At 44.1% G+C, this 27924-nt stretch overlaps 1 protein-coding gene and 1 long non-coding RNA gene across 2 annotated transcripts in view; both read left to right on the forward strand.

Annotated features, from left to right (window-relative positions):
* The window catches only part of ULK2 (unc-51 like autophagy activating kinase 2), a 141681-nt gene that overhangs the window by 20461 nt on the left and 93296 nt on the right, over positions 1-27924 (forward strand). The window contains exons 4-5 of the mRNA XM_087969553.1: positions 17673-17705; positions 22030-22066. Of these exons, the coding sequence (XP_087825679.1) occupies positions 17673-17705; positions 22030-22066 (70 nt within the window). The remainder of the gene's footprint in view (positions 1-17672; positions 17706-22029; positions 22067-27924) is intronic.
* Positions 585-1521, forward strand: LOC148132665 (uncharacterized). The gene is made up of 2 exons (XR_015750538.1): positions 585-1063; positions 1096-1521. It is a non-coding gene; the product is annotated as an uncharacterized LOC148132665 (long non-coding RNA).

The following is a 27924-nucleotide window of genomic DNA, read 5'->3' on the forward strand; positions in this document are numbered from 1 at the left end:
GTACCTAACACCAGACCCACACCCACGAGGGCCACACAAGATGCTACCACCACACTTCCATGTAGAAAGCAGACTCACACCCACACAGAAGATGAGACACGACCACGGACCAGAAGCCGTACCGCAGCTGCATCACTACCCGCTTCAAACCCCTCCGACCCATACATGAAGCGAACTGACGCCCACCATGAAGATGCGGCACGACCACGAACTCGAAGCCAAACAGCAGGATCACAGCTCACCAGCTCAAATCCCCCAGCAACTAAGACTAACCTGAGCACAACCAAACCCCCACCTGAACAGAACACACCTCCATCCAATCAGAACACGGCCAACCCCCCAACCAATGAGAACACAGCCAAACCCCCAACCAATGAGAACACACCCCCACCCAATCAGAACACAGCCAAGCCCCCACCCAATCAAGTCACATCCCCACTAGCAGTTAAAAGGAAGAAGCAGCTGCAATCTCACATTACTCTGAGAAGCACAGAGCCGAAGACACAAGCCTGAAGATGATGAATGAGACTTCATCGAAACGTTGCCTAGATACTTCCAATCTTACGCGGGAGAAAACCCAACGTTTCGGCAGAATCTCATCTGCCATCATCAGGCTTCTGTATTGTGTTTGTCTGTGAGTCAGACTTTCACAGCCGTTTCTGTTTTAAATTTGGGGCTAGCATACTGCTATGCCAGAATAGTTTTTTCTTCATCCTGATTGGTTGGGAGTCTTGGTCTGTGTTTATTGGTCTTGGAGTTTGCTGTGGTTCTGCTTGATTGGTGTTTCTAATATCTTCTGTCTGTTTTGTGGCTTTTTTTGTCTTGATTGGCTGGCAACATTGTGTTTCCTGTATTAGGTTGGTTGGTATGTAGATAGATGGGTGGATAGATGGATAGATAGAAGGGTGGGTGGATGGATGGATGTTCATATAGAAGACAGATTAGATGGGTAGGTGGGCAGGGGGAGAGAGATCGACAGGAGTTAAAATATATAGATAGATTAGGTTGGTAGGTAGAGAGAAAAGAAATAGGTATAGATATAGAAGACAGATTAGGTTGGTTAGTAGGTAGGTATAGGTATGTATGTATATATAGGTAGGTAGGTAGATGTAGATACAGAAGACAGATTAGGTTGGTAGGTAGGGATAGGTATGTATGTATAGGTAGGTAGATAGATAAATGTAGATATAGAAGACATTAGGTGGGTAGTGGGCAGGGGAGAGTGAGAGATGATAGGAAGATAGATGGAAAGATATAGATGGATTAGGTTGGCAGGTAGGTAGGTAGAGAGAAAAGAGATAGGTATAAATATAGAAGACAGGGAGGGAGGGGGCGGTATGGCCTGTTATATATAGGTGCTATAATCTATAATGGAGTGGGGAAATGTGTTGAATTACAAAGTAGTGCAGAAATATGTATCAGAATGGTCAAACAAATGGCAACTTCAAATCTCAACAAATAAATGCTCTGTCTTACATATTGGCAAAAAAAATCAAAATAAAATACAGGCTGAATAATCAAGACCTTGTTGATGATCCAAATTCTGTCAGGGACCTTGGAGTACTCATCTCTAATGATCTAAGTGCTAGAGCCCACTGTAACTACATAGCCAAAAAGGCATTAAGAGTTGTTAACCTAATCTTACGTAGCTTTTTCTCTGGTAATATCACACTACTAACTAGAGCATACAAAATATTTGCTAGACCAATACTTGAATACAGCTCATCAGTCTGGAACCCACATTACGTATCTGATATTAACACAGTTGAGAAAATCCAGAAATATTTCACAAGAAGAGTTCTCCACTCCTCCACTCGTAGCAGAATACCTTAGGCCACCAGACTAGAAATTCTAGACCTAGAAAACCTAGAACAATGCTGTCTTCGCTCCGATCTAAGTATAGTATATAAAACCATACATTGCAATGTCCTACCTGTCAATGAATACTTCAGCTTCAACCATAACAAAACAAGAGCAAACAATAGATACAAACTCAAGGTTAACCACACCAAACTGGATTGCAGGAAATACGCCTTCAGCAACAGAGTGGTCAATGTCTGGAATACTCTACCTGACTCTGTGGTTTCTTCCCCAAACCCCAAAAACTTTAACCTTAGACTGTCTACTATGGACCTCACCCCTTTCCTAAGAGGTCTGTAGGGGGCGTGCATAAGCGCACCAACGTGCCTACCGTCCCTGTCCTATTGTTTCTTTTATTTTTCTTATATGTATCCATGTATTCATAATTGTTTTTACTTATACCTATTATCTTATAAGCAATTGACAAACCAAAATAAATAAATAAATAAATAAATGTACACTGTTTCATGAGATGATACTTTTGTGTAAGCAAGTTACCCCTCCCAAAAAAGTCACATGAAAAATTGAGCAGCCGCATGTACCACCCGTTGTATCAAAGTCTGCTAAAACAATTAAAATGGGATTCCTGCCAAGGCTTGCCTCCCTTTTTGCTAGTCAGCTGTGCTTACACAGCGCAAACTTAGTTACGTCACCCTGTAGAGCAGTTTTTCTCTGCCTTAGCAACTCCTTTAAGACGCGTGGACTTCAACGTCCAGAATTCCCCAGACAGCGTGAGCAGGCTGGGGAATTCTGGGAATTGAAGTCCAAGGGGCCTAAAGGGGTTGCTAAGGCAGAGAAACACTGCTGTAGAGGCCTGGTTTGCCAAATTCCTAAGACCTCCTAACTCCTCTGGGCAGCGTGCAACACTGAAAAACATATTAATCCATTTCTTCAATGGATTCAGATAATGTTTGCGTTTAGGAGGCTCCGTGCTACTAGTAGAAAGTTCGTAAATAAAACTGTGAAACATGGTGAACAAGAGTTTTCTCTATCTTCTCAAGGGCCCCTAAGTTTCTAGTTGGCACTTTAAAGGGAATAAAGTTTTCGCTTTGCACGGCGGCCCTCCCTGCCGATTTAATATCGGTAGTAAGATTTAAAGGAAGTTTGCCCAGGAGAATGTGTGGGTTTTGGGAAGAAATTGTGCAGAAATTGATGTTTCCTCAAGAGCTTCTCTGGGATGAATTCGCTGTCAGCAAGGGATGTGTGTAATCTCTCCAGCTGGGTTGGCCTCCCGTGGGAGGACAAATGCTGTCAGAAAGGCTGTGTGTTTTTCCTTCTTTTCTTTGAAAAGGCTGGGAACGGGAGTTGAAGGCCAATAATTCCCATTTGGCCCCTCAACTCCCAAACTCTCCGTGGGTTGAGACTGTGTCATCAAAACTTGAGCTGCGTTGGCTGAATTTCAGTGATAGGGTTTTGTCCCTGGTTTCACACTTACCACCTTTGTAGCATCCCCTTGAACAGGTTATCAAAATTCAGATGGTTGGCAACTGGCTCATACTTACGACTACTGCTGTGTCCCAAGTTCATGTGATCCCCTTTTGTGACCTCCTGACAGGCAAAGTCAATGGGGAAGCTGGATTCACTTAACAACCGGGTTACTAATTTATCAACTTGCAGCCATTCACTTAACAACGGTGGCAAGAAAAGTTGTAAAGTGTGGCAAAACTCACTTAACAGCAGAGATTTTGGGCTCGATTGTGATCGTAAGTCAAGGACTACCTGTAGTTTGAGATGCTCCTAGATTGAACCCTTGGCTTCTAATGTTAAAAGGCAGCTGTTCATCATAAGCTTGATTATAGCCCAGTCCAAAATCTGTACATGTGTAAATATTGGCACATAATCGTCAACTTCCCCCAGAGCTTTCCGTTGGCCTTGCGAGAATAATTAACCCAAACCCTATTGGCCAGCTTGAGCAATGGTGAGTTAATTTCAACCTCAGATGGACAAAATAAATTGTCCTGACAGTGAACTCATTTTGAAAAAGGAGTCAAGGACACCTTACAAGGTTGTAATTTGGAACAGAAAGCAATTTTTTTCCCCTTTGGCTCTTATCCTGGGAAAGCAGAAATGGGTTGTAGTTATACTCTCTCTCTCTCTCTCATGGATAGATGGACAGACAGATGGACAGATAGATGAATAGATACATAGATGATAGATAGTTTAGTTTTCTTTATTGTCATTGCACCTCGTACAACAAAATTAAATGTGATATAGATAATAGATGGAGGGAGGGAGGGATGGAAGGGATCAAGCTATTTTCTAAAGCGCCTGTAGGCCAGACAAGGAATAATGGATGGAAACTGAACAAGGAGAGATTTAAATAGAGATGGAAATAAGGAGAAACTTTCTGACAGTGAGAACAATCAACCAATGGAACAGAAGTTGCCCTCGGAAGTTGTGGGAGCGCCATCACTTGAGGCTTTCAGTAAGAGATTAGACTGCCATTTGTCAGAAAGGGTGTAGGGTCTCCTGCTTGGGTGGGGGGTTGGACTAGATGACCTATAAGGTCCCTTCCAACTCTGATTATCTGTTGTTATCTGGGTGGATGGATGGATGGATGGATAGATAGATAGATGGATGGATAGATAGATAGATAGATAGATAGATAGATAGATAGATAGATAGATAGATAGATAGATAGATAGATGATAGATAGATATAGTTTAGTTTATTGTCATTGCACCTCGTACAACAAAATTAAATGCAATAGAGAGAGAGAGATGATATAGATAATAGATGGAGGGAAGAATGGATGGATGGATAGAGATAGTTTAGTTTATTGTCATTGCACCTCGTACAACAAAATTAAATGTGATAGATGATATAGATGACAGATGGAGGGAGGGATAGATAAATAGAGATAGTTTAGTTTATTGTCATTGCACCTCGTACAACTAAATGTGATAGAGGGATAAATAGATGATAGAGGGAGGGAGGGAGTGTTTACTTTATTGTCATTGCACCTCGTACAACAAAATTAAATGAGAGAGGGAGACAGAGAGAGTACACAACACTTCTTGATACCTGAAACATGCAAAACAGGATGGTGAGGTGATTCTACACTGTGCTCCTGGCTAGCAGCCGTGGCTTTGTTTCAGTTCCACATCTTTAGAAGTGTCCACAATAATACCAGGCAACAAAATAAGAAAAGTCGCCATCTGTCATTTCTAATTGGTGAATCAGTTGGTGTCAAACCAATGCAAGGGTCAAGGTTCTAGTCCCTCCTTAGGTGTAAAAGCTGGCTGGTTGATTTAGGGCCAATCACCAGAAGACAGTGAGTTCTAGTTCTGCATTAAGTATGAATGTTGGCTGGGTGACTTTGGGCCAATCACCAGGAGATGGTGAGTTATAGTCCCGCCTTAGGTGTAAAAGTCGACTGGGTGGGCCAATCACCAGGAGATGGTGAGGTATATTCCCCCCTTTTATAAAAACTGGCTGGTTGATTTTCGACCAATCACCAGGGGACTGAGTTCTAGTTCTGCATTAAGTATGAATGTTGGCTGGGTGACTTTGGGCCAATCACCAGGAGATGGTGAGTTATAGTCCCGCCTTAGGTGTAAAAGTCGACTGGGGGGGCCAATCACCAGGAGATGGTGAGTTATATTCCCCCCTTTTATAAAAACTGGCTGGTTGATTTTCGACCAATCACCAGGGGACTGAGTTCTAGTTCTGCATTAAGTATGAATGTTGGCTGGGTGACTTTGGGCCAATCACCAGGAGATGGTGAGTTATAGTCCCGCCTTAGGTGTAAAGTCGACTGGGGGCCAATCACCAGGAGATGGTGAGTTATATTCCCCCTTTTATAAAAACTGGCTGGTTGATTTTCGACCAATCACCAGGGGACTGAGTTCTAGTTCTGCATTAAGTATGAATGTTGGCTGGGTGACTTTGGGCCAATCACCAGGAGATGGTGAGTTATAGTCCCCCTTAGGTGTAAAAGTCGACTGGGGGGCCAATCACCAGGAGATGGTGAGGTATATTCCCCCTTTTATAAAAACTGGCTGGTTGATTTTCGACCAATCACCAGGGGACTGTGAGTTCTAGTTCTGCGTTAGGTATAAAAGTTGGCTGAGTGACTTTGGACCAATCGCCAGGAGGTGGTGAGTTCTAGTTCCAACCTTAGATGTAAAAGCCAGCTGAGTGACTTTGGACCAGTCACACACACACACACTCCACCCAATCCACCTCACAGGGTTGTTGTGTGGGGAAAATAAGAGGAGAAAGGAGCATTGTGTGTACTCACCAGTTGGAGTTACCTAAAAAGTAATAAACGTGGAATTATAAATAAATAAAATATGCTCTAGTAAACAGGCAGTTAGTTATGAACTGTCTCCACATGTCAATCATCTTTGCATATTTATTGAAGCATCCACAACTGAGGCAGTTTTTGGTCGTTATGAATCCATCTGTGGCTAGCATCTAGCTTGGGCCAAAAAATACACCCAGTAGTTTTCTTTCTTTTTTTTTTCTTTTTAATCCTTGGCAAAGGAAAGTGTGAGAGATGCCACCGCTTTAGAACAACATGTTTAAACGTCCCGATTCTCAGGACTTCGGATTCAACAATATTTTAAGAACCGTGTTATATAAATATTCACTGTGGTTTTAACTCTCTTCTGCTGCTGGGTGTGGGAAAAAAAAATCCCCTCTTTAAAACAAACTCTCAGAGAAGATTGGATCAGTAATAGACAGTTCCTCTTTTTGAAAACGGCAAATTCCTAACATGAAAGGAAACGGCCTTGAGAGGGGCAGGCAAAGGCCAGCCAACCGATTCTGAGCTGCAATAACATTGACAAGCGGCTGAAATTACAAAAGAAAAAAAAAACACAAGTCCTTAGTAATCCTTAGTAAGGCCACACCTGGAGTACCACATCCAGTTTTGGACACCACACTCTAAAAAGGGTGTTGAGACTTTGGAAAAAGTGCAGAGAAGAGCAAGCAAGATGATTAAAGGCCCGGAGACTAAAACATATGAAGGACGGTTGAAGGACTTTGGGTCTGGCCAGTCTAGAGAAAAGAACTAAGGGGGACATGATAGCAGAATTCCAGGATTTGAGGGGCTGCCTCAAAAGAAGAGGGAGTCAAGCTATTCTTCAAAGCACCTCAAGGACAAGAATCAATGGATGGAAACTCATCAAGGAGAGAAGCAACCTGGAACGAAGGAGAAGCTTCCTATCAGGGAGGACAATTAACCTATGGAACTACTTGCCACCAGAAGTTGTGGGTGCTCCAACACAGGAAGTTTTTTAAAAGAGTCTGGACAACCACCTGTCTGGAATGGTCTAGGGCAGTGGTGGCTAAATTTTTGGGGCTCCTGTGCCGATAATTGTGCACGTGCGCTTACGCCCCCCATGCGCGCACATCCCTCCCTCATGCACCGGGTCTGCGCATGCACGGGCAACCCTCCCCTGCACACACACACCCTGCCTGTGCGCACCCGATAATCAGCTGTTGGGTGGGCGGTCGGCAGGAATGCACAGTAGACCTGCTCTGGGTGAGAACTCGCGTGCCGGCAGTAATGGCTCTGTGTGCCACTTCCGGCATACGTGCCATAGGTTCATCACCATCCCAGGTCTAGGGTTTCCTGCTTGAGCAGGGGGTTGGCTAGACCAGTGATCCCCAACCTTTTTTACGCCGTGGCCCGGTACCGAATCAGCTGGGCGCCGCCATCTTGTTTTGATGAAAAAGTGCTTCCGGTGAGCTCACCGGAAGCACTTTTCATCAAAACAAGATGGCGGCGCTTACTACCTCGTGAGCTTTTCCAGGTAGAAATGGCTTTCTACCCGGAAAAGCTCACCGAAGCACTTTTTTCATCAAAACAAGATGGCGGCGCCCAGCAAGCCAGCGACCCGGTAGGACTTGTTCCACGGACCGGTACCGGTCCACGGACCGGTGGTTGGGGACCCCTGGGCTAGACAACCTCCAAGGCCCCTTCCAGCTCTATTCTGATAGACTGAGTCAGGGCTGATTGCTGTTACTAAGTGATCAGCGAGGAAGCTGGTTTTCCCATAGAGCTGATGCACCCTACATCAAAATAGAATAGAACAGAATAGAATACTTTTATTGGCCAAGTGTGATTGGACACCCAAGGAATTTGTCTTGGTGCAAATGCTCTCAGTGTACATAAAAAGAAAAGATACATTCGTTAAGAATCAAGAATCAAGAATCATCAGGTACAACACTTAATGATAGTCATAGGGTACAATCAACAATCAAATCACACTAGGAAACAGTCCATATAAATCGTAAGGATACAAGCAACAAAGTTACACTCTTACAATCACAAGTGGGAGGGGATGGGTGATAAGGAGTGATGAGAAGATTAACAGTAATAGTAGTGCAGACTTTGTAATACTTGAACAGTGTTGAGGGAATTATTTGTTTAGCAGAGTGATGGCGATTCGGGGGAAAAACTGTCCTTGTGTCTAGCTGTTCTGGTGTGCAGGGCTCTATAGCGTCGTTTTGAGGGAAGGAGTTGAAACCGTTTCTGTCCGGGATGTGTGAGGGGTCTGTAGATATTTTCACAGCCCTCTTTTTGACTCAGGGTGCAGTATACAGGTCCTCGATTGAAGGCAGGTGGGTAGCCATTGTTTTCTCTGCAGTCCTAATTACCCTCTGGAGTCTGTGTCTGTCCTGTTGGGTTGCAGAACCAAACCAGACAGTTATAGAGGTGCAGACGACAGACTCAGTCATTCCTCTGTAGAGTAGAATAGATAGAAGGAGCCCACCTCTTTGTCAAGATGCACCATGTTTAAAGAAAGAAGGGTTGTCCATTGAGCAAATCATGCTACGTTTCTTTTGTTGATAAAGGGAGCCCTTGACTCGCAATCCTTCGTTTAGTGACCGTTGAAAGTAACAGCCACCCTGAAAAAAAGTGACTTGGGGCCACTGCAGAGTCCCCATGGTCACGTGATCCAAATTCAGGCGCTCCTATTTATGAGGGTCGCAGCGTCCCGGGGTCCCGTGATTCCCCCTTTGCGACCTTCTGAAAAGGAGAAGTCAATGGGGAAATCAGACTCACTTAACAACCGGGTTACTAAATTAAGAACGGCGAACGGTGATTCACTTTTAACCTGTGTGGTGTGAAACGGGGCAAACTCACTTAACACATTTCTCACTCAACAACATAAATGTTGGGCTCAACTGTGATCATAAGCTGAGGACTGACTGTACCCGTAAACTTAATTCTGCTGTGGCTGCTTTATTTTTCCCTTCCCTGGACTTATGTGGGGCCCTTTTGCTTGACATTAGAGTAGAATAGCAATTAGAGTAGAGCAGGAATAGGAATGAGAAGAGAAGAGAACAAGATTGATTGAGAACAGAATAGAGTAGGGAATGGGAATAGGAAATAATGGAATTGGGAATGGAATGGAATTAGAAGAGCATTAGAAGAAAAGAGAATAACTTTATTGTCACCTTAAATGTACACTAATCGGCATGCATTAAAATGAAATTTTTGTCGTGTACAGCTCCAATATACACTACATAAGCATGACAAATAAATAAATAAACGCAACTGTTTGTCTCCACTGAGTTAGTTACTGGTCAGGTTACAGGCATCCTCCTCCATATAGTGTGGGGGATTTTTTAAAATTCCATTGGCTCCCTTTCAAAGTTTTTACTGCTGCCCCCATAGTAACAATAAATATAGCATGCATGGCATCTTGAGGACATCTGTGTGGGAGGGCTGATGTTGCTTTACAACTCCAGGTCTTTTTTGATGTGGAGACCGGTCAGTTCTCTGGTGGCCTCCCCGCTTTGAACTCTGGACCTTATCTAAGGCTTGGAATTGAGTCCTTTCGCTTCTGTCCCTTCTTCTTTTTCTCAGTTCGATCCCAACTATTCGGATTGTTTGTCTATTATTTATTATTTGTCTCTTCTGACTATTGGTATAGGGTCTCCTGCTTTAGTGGTGAGTTGGACTACAAGACCTCTTAGGTCCCCCCCAGCTCTATTCTGATCGATATTGACTTTTCAGGCAGATCAAGAGGAAGAGAAAGCCAGTTTGGTCTAGTGTTTAAGGCACTAGGGTAGAGACCAGGAAACTGTGAGTTCTAGTCCCGGCTTAGGGATGAAAGCTGGCTGGGTGACTTTTGGCCATCCCCTAGGAGAATGTGAGTTCTAGTCCTGCCTTAGGCATGAAAGCTGGCTGGGCCAATTACCAGGAGACAGTGAGTTCTAGTCCCGCCATTAAGCATGAATATTGGCTAGGTGACTTTGGGCCTGTTACACACGCTGATCCCAGCCCATCTCACAGGGGGGTGGTTTTAGGGAAACTAGGAGGAGAAAAGGTATGTTGGATATGGGTTATTTCTAAAATAAAAAATAAACCAATAAAGATATAGATAAATACACAAATTACATTGTCGGTCATGAGGGGACACTCCAGACTAGTAGGCCGGGCTGTGCAGGAAAGGGAGTAGACTGGGCTACATGTTCTCACTGGCCCCTTCCTGTCATGTGCAACTGTTGGCTGGGCCATTCCGTTTAGATGAGACCCTTGTGAGCCTCATCCCAGGGTGGGCCACCACGTTCCTTCCATCACCTCCTGGAATTAACCATTGATCCTGTCCCACTCCAGCCACCCCTCTCCGTGCATTTGGTTGTATTGTTCTTTTGTCAGCTGCCCATACATGCATTTTGCTGGCCTCAGCTGCCGTCTTTTCTCTGCTGAGTCTTGTCTGTTGTTGGTTTTTTTTAAATAAAGGGGACTAAAAGCCAGAGGCCTCATTTAGAAATAAAAAATAAAACGGGGCTTGTATTCTCTTACGGGCTCTGCAGTGGCCGATATTATTCAGAACACTTACGTAAGCGGTTTCTCTTCTTTTAGACCTTGTAATTCAGATGGTGCCTGGTTGATGGGCCCTTTGTTTCTGCTTCTCTTTGGGGCCAGAATGGTTTGATTTTTAGAGAAAGCTATGGTGCAACTCCAGATAGGTTTCATATATAACGTACCTGCGTATTTACATTTAACCAGAAGAATAGGTCATAGGTGTCCTATAAATCAGTGGTCGCCATCCAGTCGGCCGGGCACCACTGGTGGTCTGCGAGGAAATTTTGGTGGTCCGCAGAGAAATGTCACCCGCAAAGCAATTAATCCAGGCTGCGCGGGAACACAAGACTGCACCGCCCACAAGGCCTGCGGGAACACAAGGCTTGTGTCACTTGCATTGCGAACAACACGAGGTAGTGAGGGGATGGGGGAAAGGGAGAAAGGTGGGAATTTGCCCCTCTCGCCCCATGTGCCTCACCTGGGCACTGGGCTGCTTCTTTCTTCTTCTGCTTTTGGCTGCACGCAAGGAAAGCAGCCAAAGTCTTTCTTTCTCTCCCCCAAACTCCGCCAGAAATGAGTCTTTGGGACCCTGCAAGGCCTTCTGCTCCAAGAGGCATGACAAGTCTCACAAAGACTCATTTCTGGCGGAGTCTGGGGGAGAGAAAGAAAGACTTCTGCTGCTTCTGCTGCTTTCCTTGCATGAAGTCAAAAGTCTCTCTCTCTCTCTCCCTCTCTCCTCTCCCCTCTCTCTCTCCTCTCTCTCTCTCTCTCTCTCTCTCTCTCTCTCTCTGAGAACAGGGCTGGAGACGGTATCCTGCGATCCCAAATAAAGAACGATCAATCGGTAGGAAAACGGGGCGTGGAATTTTCCTGCAGACTTTTTGGGGGGGATTTTCCCAGGGTCTCTGGTCCTCGGGATTTAAAATGATGAGTTTGGTGGTCCCTGAGGTACAAAAGGTCGGCGACCCCTGCTCTAAATGCTTTGGGCTACAGGTTTGTCCTCGACTTATGACCACAATTAGCTCCAAATGTCTGTTGCTAAGTGAGACAGCTGTTAGATAAGTTTTCGCCACCATTTTACGGCCTTTCTGGCCACGCTTGTTAAGTGAATCACTGTGGTTGTTAAGCGAATCTGGCTTTCCCCCCCATTGACTTGGCCCGTCCGAAGGTCGCAAAAGGGGATCGTGTGACCCCAGGAGACTGCAGCCATAATAAATACGAGCCAGTTGCCAAGCGTCTGAAATTTGATTATGCAACGGTCATAAGCGTGGGGAAGGAAACCGCTCATAAGTCCATTTTTTAAAAAGTGCTATTCTAATTTCAAACGGTCACTTAAACGAATGGTTGTAAGTTGGTTGTATTAAGACCATCACTTGGGAGCAGCCTGGCCAATGGTAAGGACAGCGGCCCAGAAATCCGCAGGATACCTAAGGGAAGCATTTGGCGAAAAGCATTCCTTTGCCCCCCAATAAATTCAGAATCCATTCTGTGCACTGGATAGAAGAGTCATAGAATGGATCCCACTGGATCAAAAGTGTCCACGAAAGAGACCTAAATCAAGACAGATCGACACCATCAGCTAGAATGGCTAGGGAACGTCAAGTTTTTCAACTTTCAATTTCCAAACATTAGAGCGGGGATCTCCAAACTTGGCAACTTTAGGACTTGTGGACTTCCACTCCCAGAATCCCCCAGCCTGCATGTTTTAAGATGGTTGGCTGGGTGGGGAATTCTGGGAGTGGAAGTCCTCCCCTCTTAAAGCAGGCTGGCTGGGGGATTCTGGGAGTGGAAGTCCTCCCCTCTTAAAGCAGGCTGGCTAGGGATTCTGGGGGAATAAAGCATGCAGGCTGGGGATTCTGGGAAGTCCTCCCTGTTAAAGCAGGCTGGCTGGGGGATTCTGGGAGTGGAAGTCCTCCCCTCTTAAAGCAGGCTGGCTGGGGAATTCTGGGAGTGGAAGTCCAACCATCTTAAAGCAGGCTGGCTGGGGGATTCTGGGAGTGGAAGTCCTCCTCTTAAAGCAGGCTGGCTGGGGATTCTTGGGAGTGAAGTCCTCCTGTTAAAGCAGGCTGGCTGGGGAATTCTGGGAGTGGAAGTCCTCCCCTCTTAAAGCAGGCTGGCTGGGGAATTCTGGGAGGAAGTCCAGCCATCTTAAAGCATGCTGGATGGGGATTCTGGGAGTGGAAGTCCAACCATCTTAAAGCATCCTGGCTGGGGAATTCTGGGAGTGGGTCCTCCAACCATCTTAAAGCAGGCTGAATGGGGAATTCTGGCAGTGGAAGTCCACAAGTTTTAAAGTTGCCAAGTTTGTAGACCCCTACATTAGGGGTTGCTCAAAAGTTGTGACATGCCTTGGGGATTGTAAAGATATTATCCTGAGTTGACTCAGCCTTCTGTCCTTCCAAGATCAGTAAAATGGGGACCCAGATTATTGGGGGCAATAGGCTGACTCTCTAAACCGCTTGGAGAGGGCTGTAAAGCGGCATATTAGTCTAAGTCAGGAGTCTTCAAACTTGACAGCTTTGAGACTGTGGACTTCAACTCCCAGAATTCCTCCCTGACTCATGTTAAGTCAAGAATTCTGGGAGTTGAAGTCCACAAGTCTTAAACTTGCCAAGTTTGAAGACCCTTGGTCTAAGTGCTATTGCTGTATTTTGGTTATTTTAACATAATTGAGATGTGCTTGGTAAGTAACTACATAAATATCATAACTTTTGAACATTCTGTTTGTTTCTTTGGGCGAGCCCAATTAGGAGAAGAAAGGACCGTACATATAGTCTTCGGCTAAACGACTACAATTAAGCCCACCATTCTTGTTAAGTGAGACATTTGTGAAGTGAGTTTTGCCCCCATCCTATGACCTTTCTCACCAGAGTTCTTAAGTGAATCCCTGCAGTTGTTAAGTGAGTCACATGGTTGTTAAGTGAATCTGGCTCCCCCCCCTTGACTTCACTTGTCAGAAGGTCGCAAAAGGGGGGCTGCGTGATCGTGGGACACAGCAACGGTCATAAGTATGAACCAGCGTTGCCAAGGGCCTGGATTTTCCAACATATGGTTTTCAGTTTGGTTTTTCAAGATATAAAATACAAAGAAAAATTAAAAAGTAGTGGAAGGGGGAAGGAAAAGAAATATTGTGTAAAGGGGAAAAAAAAGAAAGGTACCAACTTCAAATACAGTAGACCACGGGTCTCCAAACTTGGCAACTTTAAGACTTGTGGAATTCAACTCCCAGAATTCCCTAGACAGCATGGCTAGCTGAGGAATTCTGGAAGTTGAAGTCCACAAGTCCTAAAGCTGCCAAGTTTGGAGACCCCTGCAGTAGACGATAACAACATTGCAACTACAACTTTTGATCGTTTGTGAGCTGTGTTCAACGAAATTTCATTTTAATGTACGTTGACTAATGTGCATTCAACGTGACAGAATTATTCTATTCTATTCTATTCTATTCTATTCTATTCTATTCTATTCTATATTCTGTTCTGTCCATTGTATTCCATTCCATTCTTTCTTTTCTATTCTATTTTCTGTTCCATTCCTTTTACACAACAGTATTTTGTGATTTTGTGCTTCAAATGAAAAAAAGATACTTTGATTTCGGGAGGGGGGTTAACTAGAGAGGCTTATTGTTATAGAAATGGCTTGTTCATCGGGATTTTGGTCACACGACCATGGGGACGCTACAAAGGTCATAACTCTGAAAAGTGGACGCAAGTCACTTTCTTCCGTGCCATTCTAACTTGGAACGGTCACTAAACAGACTGTTTACTGACCGTTTAACAGACTGTTTAGTCCCGTGATGGTGAACCTATGGCACGCGTGCCACAGGTGGCACACAGAGCCATTTGTGGGGCACGTGAGCCCCAGGCAAACTTACTTCACTGCACATGCACACAGCCTCCCAGCTGGTTTTTCGGGCCTTTTCCGGCCTGCCAGGGGCTTAAGGGAAGCCGCTGCAGGTTTTGCAGGCCGAAAAATAGGCCCGTTTCACCACTTCCTGTGTTTTCCGTAATATCCGAAGCGACAAAACAGGCCCATTTTTCAGCCTGCAAAGGCTTCCTCAAACCTCTGGCAGGCTGAAAAAGGCCTCAAACAGGTGGAAAACCAGCAGGGAGGCGCAGTGCAGGTAAGGGGGGGGGGGGAATTGCACGCGCATGCACAGGAGGCAGTGTGTGCATTGCTTTCTGGGTGCTGGCATGCGAGCGCAAGCACATAGCGCAGTTTTTGGCACAGGAGCCCCAAAAGGTTAGCCGCTGCTGGTTTAGTCGAGGACTATCTGCATAGGTTTGGAAACAGGCGGAAGCGGCCTTCATCCTGGTTGGATAGACAATGGCTTAAAACAGGGGTGTCCAACCTTTCACCTTCCCTGGGCCACATTAGAAGATGAAAATTTGGCTTGGGCCGCACATAATTAAATTAAATAATAAATTAAATAATAAATTAAATTAAATTAAATTAATAAAATAATAAAATAAAATAAAATAATTATTTATTATTAATTATTTATTAAAATTATTTATTTTTATTTTATAATTTTCCGCCAAATTTTGCGGGGTGGGGGGAGAAAAAGCCCGCCTCGCGCCTACCTCTCCTGCAAATGCAGCGGCGGCGGCGGGGGGGGCAGAAGCAGCAGTGGTGGCGGCAGCGACGGCAACAGCAGGAGGTGGCGGGCGGGACTTTTGGGCTGCGGCTGCCCGCCTTTTCTGTTGCTCACTTCGCCCGCCTCGCGCCTGCCTCTCCTCCTCCTTGCTGGATCTTTCATGAAGGTTGGGGTGGATGTTGGGCCGCATTACGAGGTGACCTGGGCCGCATGCCCGTGGGCCGCGGGTTGGACAAGCCTGGCTTAAAAGGATGAAATTCAGAATAGGCCATGTGAGGACACCAAGTCAGACGGCTGTGTTTGCAAAGCGAGGGCCTGATCTGTAACTCAGGGACAAAGGGTGTGTGTTTCTGTGCAAACAACTCCCCCAGTGGGGTTTCCACCTAACTTAAGAGTTGTGTCATTACTGGGGGAGCCTCAATTTTCCAGTGGGAGAGCTCAAGGCCGTCCCAGCAGCTTTCCCAGGCGTGTTTACTCTGCATCAATGAGTAACTGGGACAGTAAGGTGATAGTACATAACAGCCACATGACGTCTCAAGGCCCCCGGGGTGTTTTGATCCCTTACTTCAAAGCTACCATATTTTCCAGAGTGTAAGATACACTTTTTCCACCCCCCCAAAAGTGACTCTTATACAGGGAATGTTGCCGAAACCCTGTCCACCCGCCGGTCCCCACCGTTCGGCCTCTGCCTCGCAGCCGTTGGCCTCCTTGCAGCAAACAGCCTGTTCTGCCTGGTCTTACAAGTTTGCACCAACAAATCCTCGGAAACCCCGAATGGTCCTTCACTATAAATGTGCTGCTATAGATGAGCCGAACTGAGTCTTCTCCCATAGAAAACTTTGGATTCAAAGCCAAATAGACGCTTCCAAATATTTGCGTGTGGGTTGTTGCGTAGCACCTGCCCACAACTTCTTAAAGCAGCTGTGTCTTTTCCTGGAATTGCGTAAATGCCCACTACAATTAGGACTGCAGAAAAAAAAACAATGGCTACTAACCTGCCTTCCATGGAGGACCTGTATATCCTGCACGAGTCACAAAGAGGGCTGTGAAAATATCTACAGACCCCTCACATCCTGGACATAAACTGTTTCAACTCCTTCCCTCAAAACGAGGCAATAGAGCCCTGCACTCCAGAACAACTAGACACAAGGACAGTTTTTTCCCCAGTGCCATCACTCTGCTAAACAACTAATTCCCTCAATACTGTCCAACTATTTACAAAGTCTGCATTACTATTACTATTAATCTTCTCATCACTCCTTATCGCCCATCCCCTCCTACTTGTGACTGTATTTAACTTTGTGGCTTGTCTCCTTACGATTTATATTGACTGTTTCCTAGTATGATTTGATTGCTTATTGTACCCTCTGACTATCATTAAGTGTTGTACCTTATGATTCTTGACTCTTGACGGATGTATCTTTTCTTTTACGTACACTGAGAGCATTTGCACCAAGACAAATTCCTTGTGTGTCCAATCACACTTGACCAATAAAGAAATCTACAATTGTAGCACAGTCCCAGGAAGAAAAAAATGCATTTGGGTTACGGACTTGCCAAAAATGGATATGAAATCGCCCTCACTTCCTCTTACTCCAAAGCACCATAAATCCAAAGGCCTGCACAATCCTGCCAGATGTAAAATTATACAGCAATAGCACCTAGGTTTATATACCGCTTCACAGTGCTTTTACAAAGCCTCTCTAAGCAGTTTACAGAGTCAGCCTCTTGCCCCCAACAATCTGGGTCCTCATTTTACTGACCTCGGAAGAATGGAAAGCTGAGTCAACCTTGAGCAGGTCAGAATCAAACCCCAGACTCTGGGCAGAGTCAGTCTGCAATACAGCATTCTAACCACTGCATCGCCACTGGTCTGGAAATACGACTTCAGCAATAGAGTGGTCAATGTCTGGAATACTCTACCCGACTCTGTAGTTTCTTCCCCAAACCCCAAAAACTTTAACCTTAGACTGTCTACTATTGACCTCACCCCTTTCCTAAGAGGTCTGTAGGGGGCGGGCGTATAAGCGCACCAACGTGCCTACCGTCCCTGTCCTATTGTTTCTCTTATTCTTTTATTTTTCTTATATGTACCCATTTCATGTATTCACAACTATGTATACATTTATACTTATTATCTTGTAAACAATTGGCAAATCAAATAAATAAATAAATAAATAAAAATAAATAATTGTTTCTTTGGGTGGTTTTTAATGCAAAATCCGCATCCATGTCTGTCTACGCATGTCTTTTTTTAAAGCTTTATTTTATTTGAAAGCTGAGCATCGTGCCAATTCTAAAAAAAAAACTGTCTTTTTGTGGTCCATGCCATAAATATCTCCCAATATAAATCAATGGCAGGTGGGTGAAAAGGATGTATTTATTGTAAGAAAGTTTTCGTTATTCTTGTTTAATGAGATGTTTCTTTCTTTTTTTTCCTTTCAGGAAATGCCCAACTCTGTCTTTCTTGTAATGGAGGTATGTATATTTATGATTTGAATTTCTTCGTGACTGAATTTGAGTTATTTTTCCTTTTGTCTTACTCAAGTCTCCCCAGCCTCCCTCAAACCCTATAAGGATCCCCTGAATTGTCCAAAAATTAGTAGATATGTACACTACCAAAGAAAATCCACCCCAAAATATTTTTGATCCACCAGTTTTGGGTTCTAATGCAGCGTTATGTGATTTATGCTATAATATACGTGGGTCAATATTTGATGTTCTGTACTTACAGAAGCAATTATTAAAAATCCTTCTTTTTTTTTCCCATTCACCCATACATTGCCTTGCAAAACATAGTACAGCCAGGGTAATGCATTACCAATTAAAGATAATTTTCAGGGTGGAACTGTGGGGTCCTTGGTGCTCTCTTGAACTTGGTTGTTTTCTCGCTGGCGTTTCATTACCCAGCTAGGTAGCTTCATCAGTGCTAGAAGGGAAGGGGTTTCGTCTCTGCTTATATACAAATGACTTGCCCTGTAAGTGTTAGTGGGAGTGTTCTTGATGGGTTTCTTGATTAGACTTTTGTTTATTGTTTGTCTGTGTTGGTGATTCCTTGATTGGAGTATTGTTTACAATAAACATTGTTTATTTAGACCAAAACACCACCTCCAGTAATCAATACCCAGGGAAGCAGAAATTAACACCAAGATTTACAATACACCAACAGCCAGCCCTGAAATAACACCTCAATTAAGGAAATACCAACTCAAACAAACAACCAGACGTTTGATAACCCAACTAGGTAACGTTATCAGGACTAGAAAGGAGTGGGGTTTGCTCTCTGTTTATATACAGTACAAGTGGCTTGCCTGTCAATGCAATACCCCAATCAAGGAACTATAAGCAAGCTTAACAGTAAACCACAGCCTAATCAAGCAACCACCAAGAATATACCCAACAGCACTGAGCAATTATAAACAGGGAGCAAACCCCACTCCCTCCTCACGCTGTTGATATTACTTAGCTGGGCAATGAAACTTCTGCAAGGGGGCGGGGTGGGTGGGGAAACCCAGCTCAGAGAGCATCAAAGACCCCGCAGAAGAAATGTGTGCCTGTGGATTAAGGGGAGGGGGACAGCGTGTCATGCCAGAATTTAGAGAAAAGGTGAGATAAGCTTTATTGTCATTTTTCCTATGTACAGAATGACACACGTTAAAATGAGATTCTGATGCCTGCTCTCGAATGAATGAATGAATATGTGTCTGTCTGTCTGTCTGTCTACCTAGTTAGTTCTATACCCATGCCCTACGTGTGGTAGGGCTTAGTTTTTGAGGAGGAAAATAAGGAGAAGAAATTCTGCCTCTGCCTACCAGCATCCATCAGTATTCATCTGGCTAGCGTCTTGTCAGTGTGTGAGAGAGTTGGGGACTTTTTGGAAACTGAAAGAGTATTTGCTGTGTGAGCAAGAAGGAGACAGCAAGGAGCCTGGGCGTGGCTTAGCTCAACTGTTCTGTACTAAAGCTGTGAAAGTAAAACTGAAACTGAACCTCCTCTCCTCTGCTTGTGTTTTGCATTTGGAAGAGATTTCTTTTCAGGTGGGGAGGGGGAGTAGAACTCCTTAGCATCAGAGCCTGTTAATAATAATAATAATAATAATAATAATAATAATAATAATAATAATAATAATAATAATAATAATAGCTCTGATGGTCATTTGGAAAAATCCTTTCTTAGTGAGCATCTGGAACCCAAGAGGAACATACGTGCAGGAGTGGGATTCATTTTTTTTAACAACCGGTTCTGTGGGCATGGCTTAGTTGGTGGGCATGGCTTGGTGGTTATGTGACTGACTGGGCGTGGCCCACTCAACATCACTCACATTGAGGCACGCATCTCCTCGCCTGGCCTCTCATGACTGTGGGGATGCTGCACCAGTCGTAAGTGTGAAAAACAGTCATAAGTCACTTTTTTCAGTGCCATTGTAACTTTGAATGGTCACTCCACACAAGCATTGTATAAGCAAAAGAAGGGGGGGAAACTCCAGAGACGTTCCAGAGACAGGAAGTCTAGTCCTGCCAAGAATGTAATAAGGGTTAACGGAGAGGCAGTTTCTGTAAGCAACACCAGAATGTTTCCTTCCTGCCTTCCTTACAGGATTAGCCCAGTAATTTCTTCTAACAACCGGTTCTCTGAACTGCTTAGAATGTTAACAACCGGTTCTAGAGAATAGGTGCGAACCTGTAGAATCCCACCCCTGCATATGTGCCAAATTTCCAAGTTTGTAGGCTTTACGGTTCTGGAGAGTTTGTGCATGAGTGGTATTTCGCTTTTAGATAGGTAGGTAGGTAGGTAGGTAGGTAGGTAGATTGATTGACTGATAGATAGATAGATGATAGATAGATAGATAGATAGATAGATAGATAGATAGATAGATAGATAGATAGATAGATGAAGGGAGGGAGAGAGAGAGAGAGTGTGTGTGTGTGTGTATCTGTGTGTGTGAGTAAAAACAGGAAATAAGGAGTAAGGGTCCAACTAGCAATAGCCCAAGAAAGAGAAACTTCAAGGGTTAAATAACCCAGGAAAGAAAATCAGGGCTTTTATCCTGCTGTTCCATTTTTAAAACTCTGCACATGTGGCAGCTTTATTAAATTTCAGCCCTTGGAGAAGATAGCTCTCTTTTTAAGCTTGTCATCAGTATCGGCCAATTGAGCTGGCGCAGTGCGGTGCATTGCAAAATTGTGTATATACAGGTGACCGTTGGGTGCATTCAGATGCACCAGGCAAAAGGAATTCATTGGGTTTGCTTTGGGGTGTGGATGTTAGCTAGTTGCGGGGGGGGGGGGATGACTAGGCAATAGCGACTATTTTTACAGAATTATTTCCACTATTCCTAATTATTTCAGGCTTAGAAGTCCAACTGAGCCAATTAGCTATTATCCAGGCCTAAAATAAACCTTATATCTTCTTCTTTTTTGGAGGTGGGGTGGTGGCTTATTGTTTAACCTGTTTTTCTTTCTCCTTTACAAAGAGGAACACTTTCTAAGTCCTGTCAATTCACCAAGTGATAAATATAGTTTCTGTGTGTGGCTCAGTTACGTCTCCCGGTCAGTCCATAACCCAAGTGACTCTTTCTGGCAACTAAACAGCTAAGCTGCTGATTTCTCTCTACCTATTAAACATTTGGCGAGTTCCGTTAAATAAAAGCATCGAAATATTTATAATTTTCTCCACGCTTGTATCTGCAGCGGGGTGAACAATCGTGCAAACAAAAACAAAAAATGCACGCAGTGTTTCCATTGGCAAATGCTTCTGCTTTCCCCTGGATTGTGAAATCACGAGCTGTGAGATGTCACACTGCAGTCCCATAGCCTGGAGAAGCAGCCACACACGTGTCAACCCCCCGACACGCAAATGTGGCCCGTTCTCTTCTTTAATTTCCAGAGTCTCTGCCATTTTGCTGCGTTATGTCTGGGGTTAGAAGAACCATGGTTTATATTTAAGGTTACACATCCATGTAATATGCGGTGCTGGGAGTGACCAAAACTTCCCCTTTAGTTCAATCTGAAAATTGAAATCGAGAGAAAGAGCTTTGGGCAAGCAAGGAAACCAGTCTGGGGACTTTGGATTTTGTTGAACTTCTTGTCTGAAATGGTATAGGGTTTCCTGCCTAAGCCGGGGGTTGGACTAGAAGACCTCTAAGGTCCCTTCTGACTCTTATTCTATTCTGTTTGATTCTATTCTATTCTTTTATTTGATTCTATTCTATTCTTCTATTCTATTTGATTCTATTCTATTCTAATTCTTCTATTATTCTATTTGATTATAATCTAATCGATTCAATTATTCTATTTGATTCTATTCTATTCTTCTATTTATTCTATTTGATTCTCTTCTATTCTTCTATTTGATTCTATTCTATTCTTCTGTTCTATTCAATTCTATTCTAATTCTTCTATTCTTCTATTTGATTCTAATCTAATTGATTCAATTCTTTATTCATTCAATTCTATTTGATTCTATTCTGTTATTCTGTTCCATTCTTCTAATCTATACTATACTAATACTAACACTATAATATTAACTATAGTAACAATATAACTACTGAACTATAACTACTTAACTACTGAACCAGTAGGTATATCTTTTATTTTGATTTTATTTGTCATGTTTTGCAACCGCCCGTCTCCCTCACAGAAGGACTCTGGTGGGCGCTGTACAATACAATATTAAAACATAAAAACAGTCTATAAAATTTAAAATGGATGGGACGTGTGTGGAGAGGTTTTAGGTCAAATAGACTAGCTTATAGCCTTCATCCCTTCTGATAGTGGTCCTTCCTTCTTCTTCTCGTTCACAGTATTGCAATGGTGGAGACCTAGCCGATTACTTGCAAGGTAAGAGTTCTTGTCCTTAACCTGCATCCTCTCATGGTCAAGTGGCATCACAGTCCCCCTTTCTTGCTTGTTTCTAGCTGAGAGTAGGGAAAGGTAACAGTGCTGTTGGTGGTTGTAGAACCCTCATCCCAGATGACCGATCAAAGAGAATATTTGTAGGTAGAGTTGAACTGTGGGGCCCTTGGGACTCTTTGAGCCTGGTGGTTTGTTTGCAGACCTTTCATGACCCCCACTAGGTAACATCATCAGTGCTAGATGGGAGGTGGGGGGTGTTGCTTTCTGTTTAGGCTTGCCTTGTCAAGCGTTTGTTGGGAGTGTTTTGGTGGTTCCTTGGTTAGGCTGTGGTTTATTGTTTGTTTGTCTTGAATTAGTAATTCCTTGAGTGGGGTAAACAGAGAGCCAAAACCCCCCCCTCTCAGTCCCTCTACTCATATGGTACAATAAGCAACCAAATCGTACTAGGAAACAGTCAATATAAATCGTAAGGATACAAGCGACAAAGTTAGTCATACAGTCACAAATGGGAGGGGATGGGTGATAAGGTGCGATGAGAAGATTAATAGTAATAGTAATAGTGATAGTGATAGTGCAGACTTTGTAATAGTAATAGTAATAGTGCAGACTTTGTCAATAGTTGGACAGTGTTGAGGGAATGATTTGTTTAGCAGAGTGATGGCGTTCGGGGGAAAACTCCCCTTGTGTCTAGTTGTTCTGGTGTGCAGGGCTCTATAGCGTCGTTTTGAGGGTAGGAGTTGAAACAGTTTATGTCCGGGATGTGAGGGGTCTGTAAGATATTTTCCCAGCCCTCTTTTTGACTCGTGCAGTATACAGGTCCTCCATGGAAGGCAGGTTGGCAGCCATAGTTTTTTCTGCAGTCCTAATTACTTTCTGAAGTCTGTGTCTGTCCTGTTGGGTTGTAGAACCAAACCAGGCAGTTATAAAGGTGCAAATGACAGACTCAGTAACTTAACAAACTTCTCACTTAGCAGCGTCAATTGTGGGCTCAATTGTGGTCATAAGTCGAGGGCTACTTGTAGTTGGGCCTGAGAGATAGCTGCCCTTGTTTTGATTTCCTGGTTCTGGACCTTTCCTGTTAAGATCTGGAGCAGGAGGGATCCTATTTCTGGAAAAGCGTCTTTTTTTTTTTTTTTTACCTCTAGAGGATTTGGAGACTAAGGAGAAAATACTTTTTAAGGGTCCAGTAAGCTGTAAAGTTCAAGCAAGCTATTTTGGGACTTCGAGCATCATTGCACAGCTGTTGTGGGAAAAGTGTGAGTGATGTTTTGTGCCCTTCAGAAGCCAGCGTGGCCTTCTGGGACACGGAGAAGCAAGGTGTCAGGCTACGAAATTCTGGCCCGATACAGGTAGTCCTCGACTTAAGACCACAACTGAGCCCAAAATTTCTGGTTGCTAAGGGAAACCTTTAATCGAGTGAATTTTGCCCCATTTCACGACCTTTCAAGTTGTGAAGTGAATCCCCGCCATTGTTAAGTTAGTAAAACACGAGGGTTAAAAGAAACCGGCTTTCTTGGTTGACTTTGCTGGTCAGAAGATCGCAAAAAAAAAAGGGATCACAGGATCCCGAGACACAGCAGAGGTCATAAATATGAGCCAGTTGCCAAATGTCTGAATTTTTTAGGGATGCTGGGGTGGGATTCGAAAATCCCAACAACCAGTTCCCTTCCCAGTTGCTGGGTGGGCGTGGTCATGGTGGAGGTGGGCGTGACTATGGTGGGCGTGGCCTACTGGAACTTCTGGGAGGGCTGTTTTCGCCTTCCCCAGAGTCCGGAGGCTTCCCTCAGGCCTCTGGGAGGGAGAAAAGGGCCTCCCCCAGGCTCCAGAGGCCCTCCGGAAGTCGAAAACAGGCCCATTTCTGGACTTCTGGAACTTCCAGGAGGGGCATTTTCACCTTCCCCAGAGTCCGGAGGCTTCCCTCAGGCCTCTGGGAGGGAAAAACGGCCTCCCCCAGGCTCCAGAGGCCCTCCGGAAGTCGAAAACAGGCCCATTTCTGGACTTCTGGAACTTCCAGGAGGGCGTTTTCACCTTCCCCAGAGTCCGGAGGCTTCCCTCAGGCCTCTGGGAGGGAGAAAACGGCCTCCCCAGGCTCCAGAGGCCCTCCGGAAGTCGAAAACAGGCCCATTTCTGGACTTCTGGAACTTCCAGGAGGGGCGTTTTCACCTTCCCCAGAGTCCGGAGGCTTCCCTCAGGCCTCTGGGAGGGAGAAAACAGCCTCCCCCAGGCTCCAGAGGCCCTCTGGAAGTCGGAAACAGGCCTGAATTATAGGCCCGTTTCATCATTTCCTGTAATACCGGAAGTGATGAAACGGGCCTATAACTCAGTCTGAGAAGCCTTGCAGAGGCTTTTTCCAAGCCACTGGGAGGCCGAAAAAGGCCTCAAACCAGCCGAAAAATCAGCTGTGAGGTACAGTGCAGGTAAGGGGGCGGGGGATTGCGAGCGTATGCGCAGAGGGCATGGGGAGGGGGGCGCGCATTGCATTTTGGGTGCTGGCACGCACAATTTTTGGCACAGGAGCCCAAAAAGGTTAGCCACCACTTGGTATAGGGCAGTGTTGGCGAACCTTTTTGGCACCAAGTACTGAAAGGGGAGCACTGGAAACCGGAAGAGCAGCTCCCGGCCTGCACGCACACGCCAGGAAGCTGAGCTTCCAGTTTCCAGCATGCACATGCGTGGTGGCCACCTGTTCTTCTGGTTTCGGGCACATATAGCAATAGCACTTAGACGTATATACCGCTTTATAGTGCTTTATAGCCCTCTCAAAGCGGTTTACAGAGTCAGCCTGTTGCCCCCAGCAATTTGGGTCCTCATTTTACCCACCTCGGAAGGATGGAAGGCTGAGTCCACCTGGAGCCTGGTGGGATTTGAACTGCCAAATTGTAGGCAGCCGGCTGCGGAAGTAGCTTGCAGTACTGCACAATAACCACAGAGGCTCCTTTGGATATATACACACACACGAAGACCAGAAGAGCAACAGGCGATGGCTGACTTGCCCAGAAAAACGGCTCTGCGTGCCACTTCAGGCACGTGTGCCATAGATTTGCCATCACGTGTATAGGGTCTCCTGTTTGAGCAGAGGGCTGGTCTAGAAGACCTCCGGGGTCCCTCCTAACTCTGTTCTGATTGATTGAACTGCAGTGTTTCACTTGACCATAGTGGCAGGAAAGGTGCAAAAACATGTGGCAAAACTCACTTAACAAATGTCTCAGTGAACAACAGAAATTTGGGGCTCGGTTCAGAGGTGGCCTTCAGCAGGTTCTGACCAGTTCTGGAGAACCGGTAGCGGAAATGTTGAGTAGTTGGGAGAACCGGCCAATCCCACCTCTGACTGGCCCCGCCCCCACCTATTCTCTGCCTCCTATCAAGTCCGAGCTGATCGGCGGGGTCTCCTTCGGTTGCCCTGCACAGGAGAACGGAGCCGGAAAGCAGGTTAGTGGGGTGGGGAGGGAATGGGGACTTTGCAGTAACCTTCCCCTGCCACGCCTACCAAGTCACGCCCACAGAGCCCAGTAGTAAAAAAAAAAATTGAATCCCACCACTGGCTCAATTGTAGTCATAAGTCGAGGAACTCATCTGTATTTGTTGTCCTATAAAGCCTGTTGCTGTCCAGATATACAGGATCTGAGTCCCATTTTTGTTAATCCCGTGCTGTTATATTCAGTATTAGAAGTCAAAGTCCATCACATCAGCCAGGCGTGCCTGGATGGGTGTCATTCAAATTCTAGACGCCTCTGGCTGTGGCTGCCTGATAAACTGCATGTTTCAAGGCGTGGTCCGGCGAGAAAGAGCAGGTCCACACACGAAGGTTCAATTAAGCTGATTGATCGCTAAAATGCTCTACGCAGAAATCTCCTCATCTGAAGGTTGAGAAGCAAATTCAGCGGAGAAGCCAAATTCACTCAATAACCTTGTTACTGACTTAACAACTGCAGGGATTGACGTAACAGTGTGGCAGGAAAAGGCCCTAAAAAAGGCAAAAGAATAGACTAGAATTCTTCATTGGCCAAGTGTGATTGGACACACAAGGAAATTGTCTTGGTGTAAATGCTCTCAGTGCGCATAAAAGAAAAGATACATTCGTCAAGAGGCACAAATCATCAGGTACAACACTTAGTGATAGTCATAGGGTACAATAAGCAATCAAGTCATACTAGGAAACAGTCAATATAAATCGTAAGGATACAAGGGACAAAGTTACAGTCATACAGTCACAAGTGGGAGGGGAGGGGCGATCAGGAGTGATGAGAAGATTAATAGTAATGGTAATGCAGACTTAGTAAATACAGGTGAAACTCGAAAAATTAGAATATCATGCAAAAGTTCATTTATTTCAGTAATGCAACTTAGAAGGTGAACCTAATATATGAGATGGACTCATTACACGAAAAGCAAGATATTGCAAGCTGTGATTAGTCATGTGATTAGTCATGTAAACCATAATCATCTCAATTATGACAAATCATGGCTTGAATTATCTTGCTTCGCATGTAATGAGTCTATCTTATATATTAGTTTCACCTTTTAAGTTGCATTACTGAAATAAATGAACGTTTGCATGACATTCTAATTTTTCCAGTTTCACCTGTAGTTGGACAGTGTTGAGGGAATTATTTGTTTAGCAGAGTGATGGTGTTGGGGGAAAAAACTCCCCTTGTGTCTAGTTGTTCTGGTGTGCAGGGCTTTATAGCATTGTTTTGAGGGAAGGAGTTGAAACAGTTTATGTCCAGGATGTGAGGAATCTGCAAATATTTTCACAGCCCTCTTTTTGACCCCTGCAGTATACAGGTCCTCAATTGAAGGCAGGTGGGTAGTAATCGTTTTTTCTGCAGTCCTAATCCACTCTCTGGAGTCTGTGTCTATCCTGTTGGGTTGCAGAACCAAACCAGACAGTTATAGAGGTGCAAAAGGAGTAGAAATTAGAGGATGAAAGATTACTAATATGTATAAGTAAATTATGTAAGAATTTTATTATTCATAAGCAAACATTACTGTCATGATTACTATTGTCACTACTAGTATTTTATTAATGTATAAATAAATCGATCCAGACAATACACAGTCTAATAAGCATTTGTGTATTTTGAAGAAGAAGAAAAAAGGCATAAATAAAATTAAAAAAGAAAAAAGAAAGAAAGGTCCCAAAATGGGACAAAACTGACTTTACCACTGTCTTGCTTAGCAACATAAATTTTGGGATCAGTTATGTTCAGAAATCAAGAACTATCGTATCAAGGAGAATCCAGTCAGAGTGCAATTGTTTGAAATTGGCTGTTGCGTATAAGGACAACCTTTACAAAATGTTTTATCGTTGGCATCTAGCACCAGCAAGATTGGCAGAAGTTTACCCAAATATGAATCCTGAATGCTGGAAGTGCAAAAATAAACAAGGCACTTTCTTTCACATATGCTGGTCCTGCCCCAAAGCAAAAGAATAATGGAATAAAATTAGAACATGGTTGCAAGAAATTACTGGATTTCAATTAGAACTTAAGCCTGAAACGTTTTTGTTAGGGATAATTAGAGGAACATTTAAGAAAGAAATTGAATACCTCATAATACATATTCTAACAGCAGCAAGAATAACCTATGCCCAAGATTGGAAACTAGATAGTACCCCCACAGACAGTACGATTAATAAAGAAAATGATGGATTGTGCAGAAATGACAAAACTCACGTTGGAATTACAAGAGAGGGAAGAGAAGGAATGTTATACAGTCTGGAAAAAAATAGTATAATTTGTTGGATGATTGGACAGCAAGAATAAAACAATAATATAAACAAATGTATATATAAATATATGTAGGTAGATAGTTAACAAAAACTGGGAAAGTAGATGTCACAA

Source organism: Notechis scutatus, chromosome 1 (genome assembly GCF_049901735.1).
Source record: "Notechis scutatus isolate UNSWTSFEM ecotype Mainland chromosome 1, rNotScu1.2, whole genome shotgun sequence".
In the NCBI taxonomy this organism is placed as follows: domain Eukaryota; kingdom Metazoa; phylum Chordata; class Lepidosauria; order Squamata; family Elapidae; genus Notechis; species Notechis scutatus.